Source organism: Heterodontus francisci, chromosome 18, assembly GCF_036365525.1.
Source record: "Heterodontus francisci isolate sHetFra1 chromosome 18, sHetFra1.hap1, whole genome shotgun sequence".
In the NCBI taxonomy this organism is placed as follows: domain Eukaryota; kingdom Metazoa; phylum Chordata; class Chondrichthyes; order Heterodontiformes; family Heterodontidae; genus Heterodontus; species Heterodontus francisci.
In genome coordinates, this window is record NC_090388.1 from 44,073,865 (window position 1) to 44,088,159 (window position 14,295).

The following is a 14,295-nucleotide window of genomic DNA, read 5'->3' on the forward strand; positions in this document are numbered from 1 at the left end:
TTGGATAGCCCGCCCCCACCACGAGATTGGGGGAGGGGGGGAGGGTGGCCACCCGACCATTTAAATAAGCCGCCACGTGGGGGATCCCGGCGGCTCTAAGGTGCAGGCCGCCATTTTTTGAGCTCGCTGCTGAGAGCGACGGCAGGCTCTTAAAATCCATCCCATTTTCTCTGTAAGCAATGGCTTTTATTCTTGTTCCTTATCCATGCAATAGCATCCAGACATCAATAAAACTCTTAGAGATAGAGACAGGCTTACAGTTTCTCTTTTAAAGATAATTTAAAGCTGCATTTTGTAGTTTCACTGATCTTTGTTTTTTTCTTTAGGTAACTGTTACAACAATTGGATATGGTGACAAAGTTCCACAGACATGGATTGGAAAGACAATAGCATCTTGCTTCTCTGTTTTTGCTATATCTTTCTTTGCACTTCCAGCAGTAAGTAAACTGTTTATCTTTCACTGCTCAAAGCTTTTAGCTTTGAATGTCAGGGATCAACCAGATTATATCATGTGCACAGGCTGGTTACATGTGTGGGCTTCCCTTATAGGAAAAAGTGAACCACAATATAGAACATGATTAATCAAGAGTGGAGAGGAGAAAGGAGCAAGTTGGAAGAACCAGCTGACTAGCAAATAATTTTTAAAGATCTAAGAAGTGATCTCAAATCAACATGGAATTGGCCGAAGTGCTGTGGTTGTAATGCTGAACACCAGATTTTTAAGTTACGTTACAATCTAATCAGACATTATGGGCTGGATTTTACCAGCCCCTCGACATCGTGGATCGTGGTGGGGAGGCCCGTAAAATGCTTGCTGGAGCGGCCTAGAATGCTAAGAAGGCTCCACTGCATATTCCCGGCTGAGGCAAGGCCTCGGTGTGGTGGTGGGGCCTTCATTTCAATATTAAAATTAGCAGAATAAATATTGAAATGAACTTACCTGGTCCTGGCAGCCGTCCCACTGCGATTTTACATCCTCCGGCTGCAACTCACGCACCTTACGGAGTTCTGAGGCGAGACACTGGTGGGGAGGGGGGAGGTCTGAAATATCCAGGGTGGAAGGGGGGGAGTGGGGTAAATGTTTTTTATTGGTTGTGGGGATGGTGGGAAGGGGTTGAAGGGCAAAAGTGATGAGGTTGGGTGGGAAAGTTCAGGGTGGGAATAAAATTAATGTCTGTCATATTGGCATATAAAACCACCATTGTGGGGGGGGGGGGGTGGAAAAGGGCCTCCTGCTTTTGATTTTTATTTGAAAAATTTAACCAAGTGCTTTCTCTTTAAATATGCAAATTTTTGTTAAGGGCTTGAAGCTTTTAAAAATGGCGCCGGCCAACTTTGCAAAGGCAGGACTATATTTCGAAAATCACATAGAATTTACAACACAGAAACAGGCCATTCACCCTGACTGTTCTATGCCAGTGTTTATGCTCCAGACGAACCTCCTCCCCCTGTATTTACTTTGTCTCGCACTATCAATATATTCTGTTCTATTCTTTCTTATATACTTATTTAGTTTCCCCATAAATGCTTCGATGCTACTTGCCTCAACCACTCCCTGTGGTAATGAGTTCCACATTCTCATCATACTTGGAGTTAAGAAGTTTCTCCTAAATTCTTAATTGGTTTACAAGTGACTGTCTTGTATTTATGGCCCATAGTTTTAGACTCCCCCACAAATGGAAACATCTTCTCTATGTCTACTGTATCGAACCCTATCATAATTTTAAGATCCTAGGATGAAGCCAATAAGGACCCTGGGCTTGTCAGTCCACAGCTCCATCAGTTTGCTCAGTATCACTTCCCTAGTGATTGTAATTTCACCAAGTTCCTCTCTTTCTTCCATCTCCTGATTTACAGATATTACTGGAATGTTTTTTGTATCCTCGATAGTGAAGACAGAAGCAAAATATTTGTTCATTTTATCCGCTATTTCTTTATTATCTATTAATTCCCCATTCTCACTCTCTAGAGGACCAACACTCACTTTCCTTACTCTATTTCTTTTTAAATACCTGTAGAAGCTCTTGCTATCCATTTTTATATTTCGAGCTAGCTTCCTCTCATACTCTAATTTCTCTCTCCTGATTAACCTTTCAGTCATTCTCTGCCGTTCTTTATATTCTGACCAATCATCTGACCTGCCACTTATCTTTGCGCAAGTCTATGCTTTTTCCTTAAGTTTGATGCTTTCTTTAGTTTTCTTTAACTTCTTTAGTTAACCATGGATAGTGGGTCCTCCCCTTAGAATTTTTCTTGATAGTAGGAATATACTTATCCTGAGTATTCTGAAATATCCCCTTGAATGTCTGCCACTGCTTCTCTATTGATCTATCTCCTAGCCTAGTAACCCAGTTCACTTCAGCTAGCTTAGCTTTCATGCCCACATAGTTGCCCTTATTTAAGTTTAAAATACTAGTCTTTGACTCACTCTTCTCTCTTTCAAACTGGATATAAAATTCAATCATATTGTGGTCGCTGCTACCTAGAGCTGCCTTTTCTCTGAGGTCATTAATTAATCCTGTCACATTACACAATACCAAGTCTAATATAACCTGCTCTCTGGTTGGTTCCAGAACATGCTGCTCGAAGAATCTACCTCAAAAGCATTCTAGGGGCTCCTCATACAGCCTACTTTTGCCAATCTGATTTTAATCTAATTTTAAAGATCTCTATCAGGTTACCTCTTATGGCCGGATTTTATTCTAGCAACTGGGGTCCCGGTGGTGGGCCAGAAGATGGGGGGAGACACCTCCTTGACCCTCCGTTGGATCCCTGTAGCTAGTTAATGGCGGGCAACCAATTAACTGCAAGGGGTTGGGTCACCATCCCTTTAAGGGATGAGCTCCCACCTCCAGAGCTGCCGGCCAATCGGAAGGCTGGCAGCTCTGCAGTACAGGCAGTATCACTGGGAGCAGTGGCCACTGCTGATACTGCAGGAGGCCCTACAGTACCAAGCAGAGTAGAAGGTAAGTGGGGTCGGGGTCGAGGGGCTATTCAGGCAGGCCCCGGAGACGGAGTGGGAGTGGGGGTGGGGGTGGGGGTTGGTGAGGGTGAACTCGTGGCCACTTACAGGCCTCAATTGGCCTGAGGTGGAAAGTCTGGACAAAATGGCAGGAGGCCCAGGCAATATTGGGAATGGCACCCCCTGCCATTTTGTTTGTTTGCCTCCACCACCCACCCCCCCCCCCCACCGCCTCCCTGCCCACTTCCAAGGGCAGAACAAAATTCTGCCCTTAGTCTTCCCTTTCCTAGAGAAAAGTGCCCGAGTACATTCAGCCTTTCCTGATACTTGTCCCCTTTCAGTTTTGTATCCATCCTTGTAAATCTTTATTGCAGTTTCTCCAGTGCTTCTATGTCCCTTTGTAATACGGAGACCAGAACTACGCACATTACTCCTAGTGTGGTCGAACCAATCTTCTATACAAGTTCAACTTAACTTCTCTGCTTTTGAATTCTCTTCCTCTATAAATGAACCCCAGTGCTTTGTTTTCATTTTAATGGCCTTATTAATCTGTCTTTTACCACGAGATTGCTTTGCACCTCGATCCCATTTATACTTTTGTTTTACAAGGAGCACATGTCCTCCTAGTCCTCCTACTAAAATGAACCACCTGACAACTATATTAAAATTAGTTTTCCATCTATAAATCCATTCTGCAGGTTTGTTCATATATTTTGTTGCAATCTTTCTCAGCTATTTAACTAATTACCCAATATAGTGACATCTGCAAATTTTGATATTGTACATCCCATTCACAATACCAAATTATATGTGGAAATAGTGTACAACAGTGGTTCCAGCACGGATCCCGGCAGAACACTACTTTCCATCCTCATCAGTCTTTTAACCCCGAGGGCTGAATTTTACGCTGCCCCAGCGGGTTGGATGGTGGCATGGGGGTGGCGTAAAATTAACGACCACTTAAGGGCTCTCGCCCGCCTCCTCGGGTATTTTACCTGTGGCATGCGGGCGTGCTGGGGACTTGAAAGGCCGCTCAGTGATAGCTGCCAGCCTTTCCGCGCGCTGGCGGGGGTGCCATGGCAGTCGGGCACAGGGTGCCCGATTGAGAGCTGCCCCCATCTCCCAACCCACCCCTGGGACCCAAGACGCCCCTCCCTTCTCCCCAAACGACCACCCTTGCCTCGCCGGGGCGCGCCCGATTCCCTCGGCGAGGCATCTACAACTTAGCTTGGATCCCAGTTCCATGGCAAACTCCTCAGTTGGCTGGGCTGCAGTCCCAGCAGTGGCCACTGCTTCCGGTGGCACTGCTGGGACTAAGAGCTGCCAGCCTGCTGAATAGCCAGCAGCTCAGTGCGGCAGGCCCTCCTCCCTCAAGTGGGTGGGAGTCCCGCCTTGGGACAATTGAAGCCCGGGGACCCATAAAATGTGGGTCGGATCCCGGGCTAAGCGCAAGTAGGTTCGCCACCGACTTTTACATCAGTGGCTAAGTCCCGTCCGCCTAAGGTAAAATCCAACCCCTACTCTCTTTCTCTGTTTTGTAGCCAGTTTGCTATCCATTCTGCTACTTGTTGCCTGACTCCATATGCTCTGGCCTTAGTCATGAGTCTATTATGTGGTACCCAATCAAAGGCCTTTTGAAAGTTCATGTATATCATGTATAGAGCCCGAGGATTGTGGCCTAGGGCACTTACCTTCTGGGAGAGCAGTGGAGAGGAGCGGACCTGCAGGAAGAACACGGAGCGGGAAGCCGATAAATAGAGCCCGAGGATTGCGGCCTAGACCATTTACCTTCTGGGAGAGCAACGGAGAGGAGTCCAGGCGTGTCGGAGTTTGAAAACAAAGTGAGCAGTGACATCACAGGAAAGCTGCAAGGTGATTGGTTGGTTAGTAACTGCTGTTAGGAAATAACTCGAAATAGCTGAGTTAGTACACCAGTGTTAGGGTGCGTGTGTAAATTGCTTAAAAATAAGGAACAAGTGAGTAGCTTTTTTTTTGAGTAAGGTTTATTTTAACTAGTGAACTGTATTAATTTTTAGTAGGATTTATCAGTAGCTTCAAAAGTAAAGGTAAGGACTTTCGATTGTGGTGGGTAGTGTTTGGAGTAGAACAAGGCCCCTAGCGTAATTAGTATTTTTTAATTAAAGGGAGTAACTAAGTAATCTAAAGGTAAGTCACGGCAGGAAAGCTCGAACCCGTGATATGCTCTTCCTGTGCGATGTGGGAAATCAAGAACGCTTTCAGTGTCCCTGACAACCATGTGTGCAGGAAGTGTATCCATCTGCAGCTACTGGCTACCCGCATTACAGAGCTGGAGCTGCGGATGAATTCATTGTGGAGCATCCGCGATGCTGAGAACATCATGGATAGCATATTTAGTGAGGTGGTCACACCACAGGCGAATGCTGCAAAGGCAGAAAGGGAATGGGTGACCACCAGGCAGAGTAGAGGAAGGCAGGTTGTGCAGGAGTCCCCTGTGGCCATCCCCCTCTCTAATAGATATACCACTTTGGATATTGTTGGGGGAGATGGCTCAGGGGAAAACAGCAAGAGCCAAGTTCATGGCACCATGGGTGGCTCTGCTGCACAGGAGGGGAGGAAGAAGAGTGGCAGGGCTATAATGATAGGGGATTCAATCATATGGGAAACAGACAGAAGTTTCTGTGGCTGCAAATGAGACTCCAAGATGGTATGTTGCCTCCCTGGTGCTAGGGTCAAGGATGTCACTGAGCGGATGCAGGGAATTCTAAGGGGGGAGGGCGAGCAGCCAGTTGTCATGGTACATATTGGTACCAATGACATAGGTTAAAAAAAGGATGAGGTCCTACAAGCAGAATATAGGGAGTTAGGACGTAAATTAAAAAGTAGGACCTCAAAGGTAGTAATCTCAGGATTGCTACCAGTGCCACTTGCCAGCAAGAGCAGAAATAGCAGGATATATCAGATGAATATGTGGCTGGAGAAATGGTGTAGCGGGGAGGGATTCAGATTCCTGGGACATTGGGACCGGTTCTGGGGAAGGTGGGACCAGTACAAGCTAGATGGGTTGCATCTGGGCAGGACTGGGGCCAATTTCCTCAGGGGGTGTTTGCTAGTGCTTTCGGGGAGGGTTTCGACTAGAATGGCAGGGGGATGGGAATCTGAGCAGGGAGACATAGGAAGAAGAAACAAGGATAGAAATGAAAGACAGAAAGATAAGAAGCAAAAGTGGAAGGCAGAGAAAACAAGGGCGAGAAACAAATGGGCCCATAGTGCAAAATAAATCTAAGATGACTAATAATGTTAAAAAGACAAGTCTAAAGGCATTGTGTCTTAATGCGCAGAGCATTCACAATAAGGTAGATGAATTAACAGCGCAAATAGATATAGAAGGTTATGATATAGTAGCGATTATGGAGACATAGCTGCAGGGTGACCAAAGATGGGAACTGAACATCCAGGGGTATTCAATATTTAGGAAGGACAGGCAAAAAGGGAAAGGAGATGGGGTAGTATTGTTAGTAAAGGAGGAAATCAATGCAATAGTGAAGAAAGATATTGGCTCGGAAAATTATGATGTGGAATCTGTATGGGTGGAGCTAAGAAACACCAAGAGGCAGAAAACATTGGTGGGGGTTGTCTACAGGCCCCCAAACAGTAGTGGAGATGTAAGGGATGGCATTAAACAGGAAATTACAGACGCATACAATAAGGGTACAACTGTAATCATGGGTGACTTCAATCTACATATATAGATTGGTCAAACCAAATTAGCAATAATACCAAGGAGGAGGATTTCCTGGAGTGTGTACGTGACGGTTTTTTAGACCAATACTTTGAGGAACCAACTGGAAAACAGGCTATCCGAGACTGGGTATTGTGCAATGGGAAAGGATTAATTAACAATCTTGTTTTGCGGGGTCCCTTGGGGAGAAGTGACCATAACATGATAGAATTCTTCATTAAGATGGAGAGTGAAGTAGTTGAATCCGAAACTAGGGTCCTGAATCTAAATAAAGGAAACTATGAAGGTATGAGGCACGAGCTGGCTATGGTAGATTGGGGAACTTTACTAAAAGGGTTGACAGTGGATCGGCAATGGATAATATTTAAAGAATGTGTGCATGAATTACAACAATTATTCATTCCTTTCTGGCACAAAAATAAAACCAGAAAGGTGGCTCAACCTTGGCTTACAAAAGAAATTAGGGATTGTATTAGATCCAAAGAGGGGGCATATAAAATTGCCAGAAAAAGAAGCAAGTCTGAGGATTGGTAGAAGTTTAGAATTCAGCAAAGGAGGACAAAGAGGTTGATTAAGCGGGGGAAAATAGAGTATGAGAGTAAACTTGCGGGGAACATAAAAACTGACTGTAAAAGCTTCTATAAATATGTGAAGAGAAAAAGATTAGTGAGGACAAATGTAGATCCCTTACAGTCAGAAACGGGGGAATTTATAATGGGGAACAAAGAAATGGCAGAACAATTAAACACATACTTTGGTTCTGTCTTCACAAAGGAGGACACAAATAACCTCCCAGAAATGTGAGGGAACCAAGGGTCTAATGAGAGGGAGGAACTGAAGGAAATCAGTATTAGTAAAAAAATAGTACTAGGGAAATTATTGGGGTGAAAGGCTGACAAATTCCCAGGGCCTGATAATCTACATCCCAGAGTACTAAGGAAAGTGGCCCTGGAAATAGTGGATGCATTGGTGGTTATCTTCCAAAATTCTATCGACTCTGGAGCAGTTCCTACAGATTGGAGGGTGGCAAATGTAACCCCACTATTTAAAAAAAGGAGGGAGAGAAAAATCAGCGAATTACAGACCAGTTAGCCTTACATCATAATGGGGAAAATGCTAGAGTCTAATATTAAGGATGTGATAGCAGAACACCCGGAAAGCCTAAACGGGATTGGACAAAGTCAGCATGGGTTTACAAAAGGAAAATCATGCTTGACAAATCTACTGGAGTTTTTTGAGAATGTAACTAGTAGAATAGATAGGGGAGAACCAGTGGATGTGGTGTATTTGTATTTTCAGAAGGCTTTTAATAAGGTCCCACAGAAGAGGTTAGTGTGCAAAATTAAAGCACATGGGATTGGGGGTAATATACTGGCATGGATTGAGAATTGGTTGACAAACAGAGAGTAGGAATTTTTTTTTATTCATTCATGGGATGTGGGCATCGCTGGCCAGGCCAGCATTTATTGCCCATCTCTAATTGCCCTTCAGAAGGTGGTGGTATGCTGCCTTCTTGAACTGCTGCAGTCCATGTGGGGTAGGTACACCCACAGTGCTGTTAGGAAGGGAGTTCCAGGATCTTGACGCAGCGACAGTGAAGGAACAGCGATGTAGTTCCAGGTCAGGATGGTGTGTGACTTGGAGGGGCACTTGCAGGTGGTGGTGTTCCAATGCATTTGCTGCCCTTCTCCTTCTAGTTGGTAGAGGTCATGGGTTTGGAAGGTGCTGTCTAAGGAGCCTTGGTGCATTGCTGCAGTGCATCTTGTAGATGGTACACACTGCTGCCACTGTGCGTCGGTGGTGGAGGGAGTGAATGTTTGTGGATGGGGTGCCAATCAAGCGGGCTGCTTTATCCTGGATGGTGTCGAGCTTCTTGAGTGTTGTTGGAGCTGCACCCATCCAGGCAAGTGGAGAGTATTCCATCACACTCCTGACTTGTGCCTTGTAGATGGTGGACAGGCTTTGGGAAGTCAGGAGGTGAGTTACCCGCCACAGGATTCCTAGCCCCTGACCTGCTGTTGTAGCCATGGTGTTTATGTGGCTACTCCAGTTCAGTTTCTGGTCAATGGTAGCCCCCAAGATGTTGATAGTGGGGGATTCAGCGATGGTAATGCCGTTGAATGTCAAGGGGAGATGGTTTGTTTCTCTCTTGTTGGAGATGGTCATTGTCTGGCACTTGTGTGGCGCGAATGTTACTTACCACTTATCAGCCCAAGCCTGGATATTGTTCAAGTCTTGCTGCATTTCTACACGGACTGCTTCAGTATCTGAGGAGTTGCGAATGGTACTGAACATTGTGCACTCATCAGCGAACATCCCCACTTCTGACCTTATGATTGAAGGAAGGTCATTGATGAAGCAGCTGAAGATGGTTGGGCCTAGGACACAACCCTGAGGAACTCCTGCAGTGATGTCCTGGAGCTGAGATGATTGACCTCCAACCATCTTCCTTTGCGCTAAGTATGACTCCAACCAGCGGAGAGTTTTCCCCCGATTCCCATTGACTTCAGTTTTGCTAGGGCTCCGTGATGCCATACACGGTCAAATACTGCCTTGATGTCAAGGGCAGTCACTCTCACCTCACCTCTTGAGTTCGAATCTTTAGTCCATGTTTGAACCAAGGCTGTCATGAGGTCAGGAGCTGAGTGACCCTGGCGGAACCCAAACTGAGCGTCACTGAGCAGGTTATTGCTAAGCAAGTGCCGCTTGATGGCACTGTTGATGACATCTTCCATCACTTTACTGATGATTGAGAGTAGGCTGATGGGGCGGTAATTGGCTGGGTTGGACTTGTCCTGCTTTTTGTGTACAGGACATAACTGGACAATTTTCCATATTGCAGGATAGATGCCAGTGTTGTAGCTGTACTGGAACAGCTTGGCTAGAGGCGCGGCAAGTTCTGGAGCACAGGTCTTCAGTGCCATTGCCGGAATATTGTCAGGGCCTTTGCAGTATCCAGTGCCTTCAGTTGTTTCTTGATATCACGTGGAGTGCATTGAATTGGCTGAAGTCTGGTATCTGTGATGCTGGGAACTTCAGGAGGAGGCCGAGATGGATCATCAACTCGGCACTTCTGGCCGAAGATTGTTGCAAATGCTTCAGCCTTATCTTTTGCACTGATGTGCTGGGCTCCTCCATCATTGAGGTTGGGGATATTTGTGGAGCAACCTCCTCCAGTTTGTTGTTTAATTGTCCACCACCATTCACGGCTGGATGTGGCAGGACTGCAGAGTTTAGATCTGATCCATTGATTATGGGATCACTTAGCTCTGTCTATCGCATGCTGCTTATGCAGTTTTGCATGCAGATAGTCCTGGGTTGTAGCTTCACCAGGTGGACACCTCATTTTGAGGTATGCCTGGTGCTGCTCCTGGCATGCCCTCCTGTACTCTTCATTGAACCAGGATTGGTCTCCTGGTTTGATGGTAATGGTAGAGTGGGGGATATGCCAGGCCATGAGGTTACAGATTGTGGTTGAGTACAATTCTGCTGCTGCTGATGGCCCACAGCACCTCATGGATGCCCAGTTTTGCATTGTTAGATCTGTTCGAAATCTATCCCATTTATCACAGTGGTAGTGCCACACAACACAATGGAGGGTATCCATTGTGAAGGCGGGACTTTGTCTCCACAAGGACCGTGCGGTGGTCACTCCTACCAATACTGTCATGGATAGATGCATCTGTGGCAGGCAGATTGGTGAGGACGAGGTCAAGTTTTTTTTTCCCGCTTGTTGGTTCTCTCTACACCTGCCGCATACCCAGTCTAACAGCTATGTCCTTTAGGACTCAGCCAATAGTGGTGCTACTGAGCCACTTTTGGGATGGACATTGAAGTACCCCACCCAGAGTACATTCTCTGCCCTTGCCACCCTCAATGCATCCTCCAAGTGGTATTCAACATGGAGGAGTACTGACTCATCAGCTGAGGGAGGGCGGTAGGTGGTAATCAGCAGGAGGTTTCCTTGTCCATGTTTGGCCTGATGCCATGAGACTTCATGCGGTCTGGAGTCGATGTTGAGGACTCCCAGGGCAACTCCCTCCTGACTGTATATGACTGTGCCGCCACCTCTGCTGGGTCTGTCTTGCTGGTGCGACAGGACATACACAGGGATGGTGATGGCAGTGTCTGGGACATTGTCTGTCAGGTATGATTCCGTGAGTATGACTATGTCAGGCTGTTGCTTGACTAGTCTGTGGGACAGCTCTGCCAACTTTGGCACAAGCCCCCAGATGTTAGTAAGCAGGACTTTGCAGGGTCGACAGGGCTCGGTTTGCCGTTGTCATTTCCGGTACCTAGGTCGATGCTGGGTGGGCCATCTGGTTTCATTCTTTTTTTATTGACTTCGTAGCAGTTAGATACAACTGAGTGGCTGGTTGGCCATTTCAAAGGGCAGGTAAGAGTTAACCACATTGCTGCGGGTCTGGAGTCACACATAGGTCAGACCAGGTAAGGACAGCAGATTTCCTTCCCTAAAGGACATTAGTGAACCAGATGGGTTTTTATAACAATCGACAATGGTTTCTTGTTCATCATTAGACGAGCTTTTTAATTCCAGATTTATTAATTGAATTCAAATTCCACCTTCTGCTGTGGTGGGATTTGAACCCATGTCCCCAGAGCAATACCCTGCATCTCTGGGTTACTAGTTCAGTGACAATACCAGTATGCCACCACCTCCCCCATAAATGGGTCTTTTTCTGGGTGGCAGGCAGTGGCTAGTGGGGTACCGCAGGCATCAGTGCTTGGGCCCCAGCTCTGCACAATATGTATTAATGACTTGGGTGAGGGAACTAAATGTAACATTTCCAGATTTGCAGATGACACAAAGATGGGGGGAAATGTGAGCTCTGAGGAGCATGCAAAGAAGCTCCAATTTGCACAAGTTGGGTGAGTGGGCAAATGCATGGCAGATGCAGTATAACATGGATAAATGTGAGGTTATCCACTTTGGTTGTAAAAACAGAAAGGCAGATTATTATCTGAATGGTAATAGATTGGGAAAGGGGGAGGTACATTGAGACTTGGGTGTCCTTGTACACCAGTCACTGAAAGCAAGCATTCAGGTGCAGCAAGCAGTTAGGAAGGTGAATGGTATGTGGGACTTCATTGCAAGAAGATTTGAGTATAGGAGCAAGGATGTCTTACTGCAGTTATACAGGGCCTTGGTGAGACCACATCTGGAGTATTGTGTGCAGTTTTGGTCTCCTTATCTGAGGAAGAATGTTCTTGACATGGAGGGTGTGCAAAGAAGATTTACTAGACTGATTCCTGGGATGGCAGGATTGACGTATGAGGAGAGATTGGGTGGACTAGGCCTGTATTCACTAGAGTTTAGAAGAATGAAAGGGGATTTCATAGAAACCTATGAAATTCTGACAGGACTAGACAGGCTAGATGCAGGGTGGATGTTCCTGATGGCTGGGGAGTCCAGAACCAGAGGTCACAGTCTCAGGATATGGAGTATGCCATTTAGAACCGAGGTGAGGAGAAATTTCTTCACTCAGAGGGTGGTGAACCTGTGGAATTCTCTACCACAGAAGGCATAGATAATGAAGTCAGTGTGACTAAGGGGAAGAGCAGGCAGGGAGCAGATGATGAATATAAAGGGACTGGTGGTCTGAGGTGCATTTGTTTTAATGCAAGAAGTGTAGTTGGTAAGGCAGATGAACTTAGGGCTTGGATTAGTACCTGGGAGTATGATGTTATTGCTATTACTGAGACTTGGTTGAGGGAAGGGCATGATTGGCAACTAAATATCCCAGGATATCGATGCTTCAGGCGGGATAGAGAGGGAGGTAAAAGGGGTGGAGGAGTTGCATTACTGGTCAAAGAGGATATCACAGCTGTGCTGAAGGAGGGCACTATGGAGGACTCGAGCAGTGAGGCAATATGGACAGAACTCAGAAATAGGAAGGGTGCGGTAACAATGTTGGGGCTGTACTACAGGCCTCCCAACAGCGAGCGTGAAATAGAGGTACAAATATGTAAACAGATTATGGAAAGATGTAGGAGCAACAGGGTGGTGGTGATAGGAGATTTTAATTTTCCCAACATTGACTGGGATTCGCTTAATGTTAGAGGTCCAGATGGAGCAGAATTTGTAAGGAGCATCCAGGAGGGTTTTCTAGAGCAGTATGTAAATAGTCCAACTCGGGAAGGGGCCATACTGGACCTGGTGTTGGGGAATGAGCCCGGCCAGGTTGTTGAAGTTTCAGTAGGGGACTACTTTGGGAATAGTGATCACAATTCCGTAAGCTTTAAAATACTCATGGACAAAGACGAGAGTGGTCCTAAAGGAAGAGTGCTAAATTGGGGGAAGGCCAACTATACCAAAATTCGGCAGGAGCTGGGAAATGTAGATTGGGAGCAGCTGTTTGAAGGTAAATCCACATGTGATATGTGGGAGGCTTTTAAAGAGAGGTTGATTAGCGTGCAGGAGAGACATGTTCCTGTGAAAATGAGGGATAGAAATGGCAAGATTAGGGAACCATGGATAACAGGTGAAATTGTGAGACTAGCTAAGAGGAAAAAGGAAGCATACATAAGGTCTAGGCGGCTGATGAAAGACGAAGCTTTGAAAGAATATCGGGAATGTAGGACCAATCTGAAACGAGGAATTAAGAGGGCTAAAAGGGGTCATGAAATATCTTTAGCAAACAGGGTTAAGGAAAATCCCAAAGCCTTTTATTCATATATAAGGAGAAAGAGGGTAACCAGAGAAAGGATTGGCCCACTAAAGGACAAAGGAGGAATGTTATGCTTGGGCTCAGAGAAAATGGGTGAGATTCTAAACGAGTACTTTGCATCGGTATTCACCGAGGAGAGGGACATGACGGATGTTGAGGTTAAGAACAGATGTTTGATTACTCTAGGTCAAGTCGGCATAAGGAGGGAGGAAGTGTTGGGTATTCTAAAGGGCATTAAGGTGGACAAGTCCCCAGGTCCGGATGGGATCTATCCCAGGTTACTGAGGGAAGCGAGAGAGGAAATAGCTGGGGCCTTAACAGATATCTTTGCAGCATCCTTAAACACGGGTGAGGTCCCGGAGGACTGGAGAATTGCTAATGTTGTCCCCTGGTTTAAGAAGGGTAGCAGGGATAATCCAGGTAATTATAGACCGGTGAGCCTGACGTCAGTGGTAGGGAAGCTGCTGGAGAAGATACTGAGGGATAGGATCTATTCCCATTTGGAAGAAAATGGGCTCATCAGTGATAGGCAACATGGTTTTGTGCAGGGAAGGTCATGTCTTACCAACTTAATAGAATTCTTTGAGGAAGTGACAAAGTTGATTGATGACGGAAGGGCTGTCGATGTCATATACATGGACTTCAGTAAGGCGTTTGATAAGGTTCCCCATGGCAGGCTAATGGAGAAAGTGAAGGCGCTTGGGGTCCAAGGTGTACTAGCTAGATGGATAAAGAACTGGCTGGGCAACAGGAGACAGAGAGTAGCAGTAGAAGGGAGTTTCTCAAAATGGAGACGTGTGACCAGTGGTGTTCCACAGGGATCCGTGCTGGGACCACTGTTGTTTGTGATATACATTAATGATTTGGAGGAAAGTATAGGTGGACTGATTAGCAAATTTGCAGACGACACTAAGATTGGTGGA

At 46.0% G+C, this 14,295-nt stretch overlaps 1 protein-coding gene across 1 annotated transcript in view; it reads left to right on the forward strand.

Moving 5' to 3' along the window:
* kcnq1.2 (potassium voltage-gated channel, KQT-like subfamily, member 1.2) overlaps positions 1–14,295 on the forward strand; it is a 1,015,894-nt gene that overhangs the window by 180,810 nt on the left and 820,789 nt on the right. Inside the window, exon 8 of the mRNA XM_068050636.1 lies at positions 327–437. Coding sequence (XP_067906737.1) covers positions 327–437 — 111 coding nt within the window. The remainder of the gene's footprint in view (positions 1–326; positions 438–14,295) is intronic.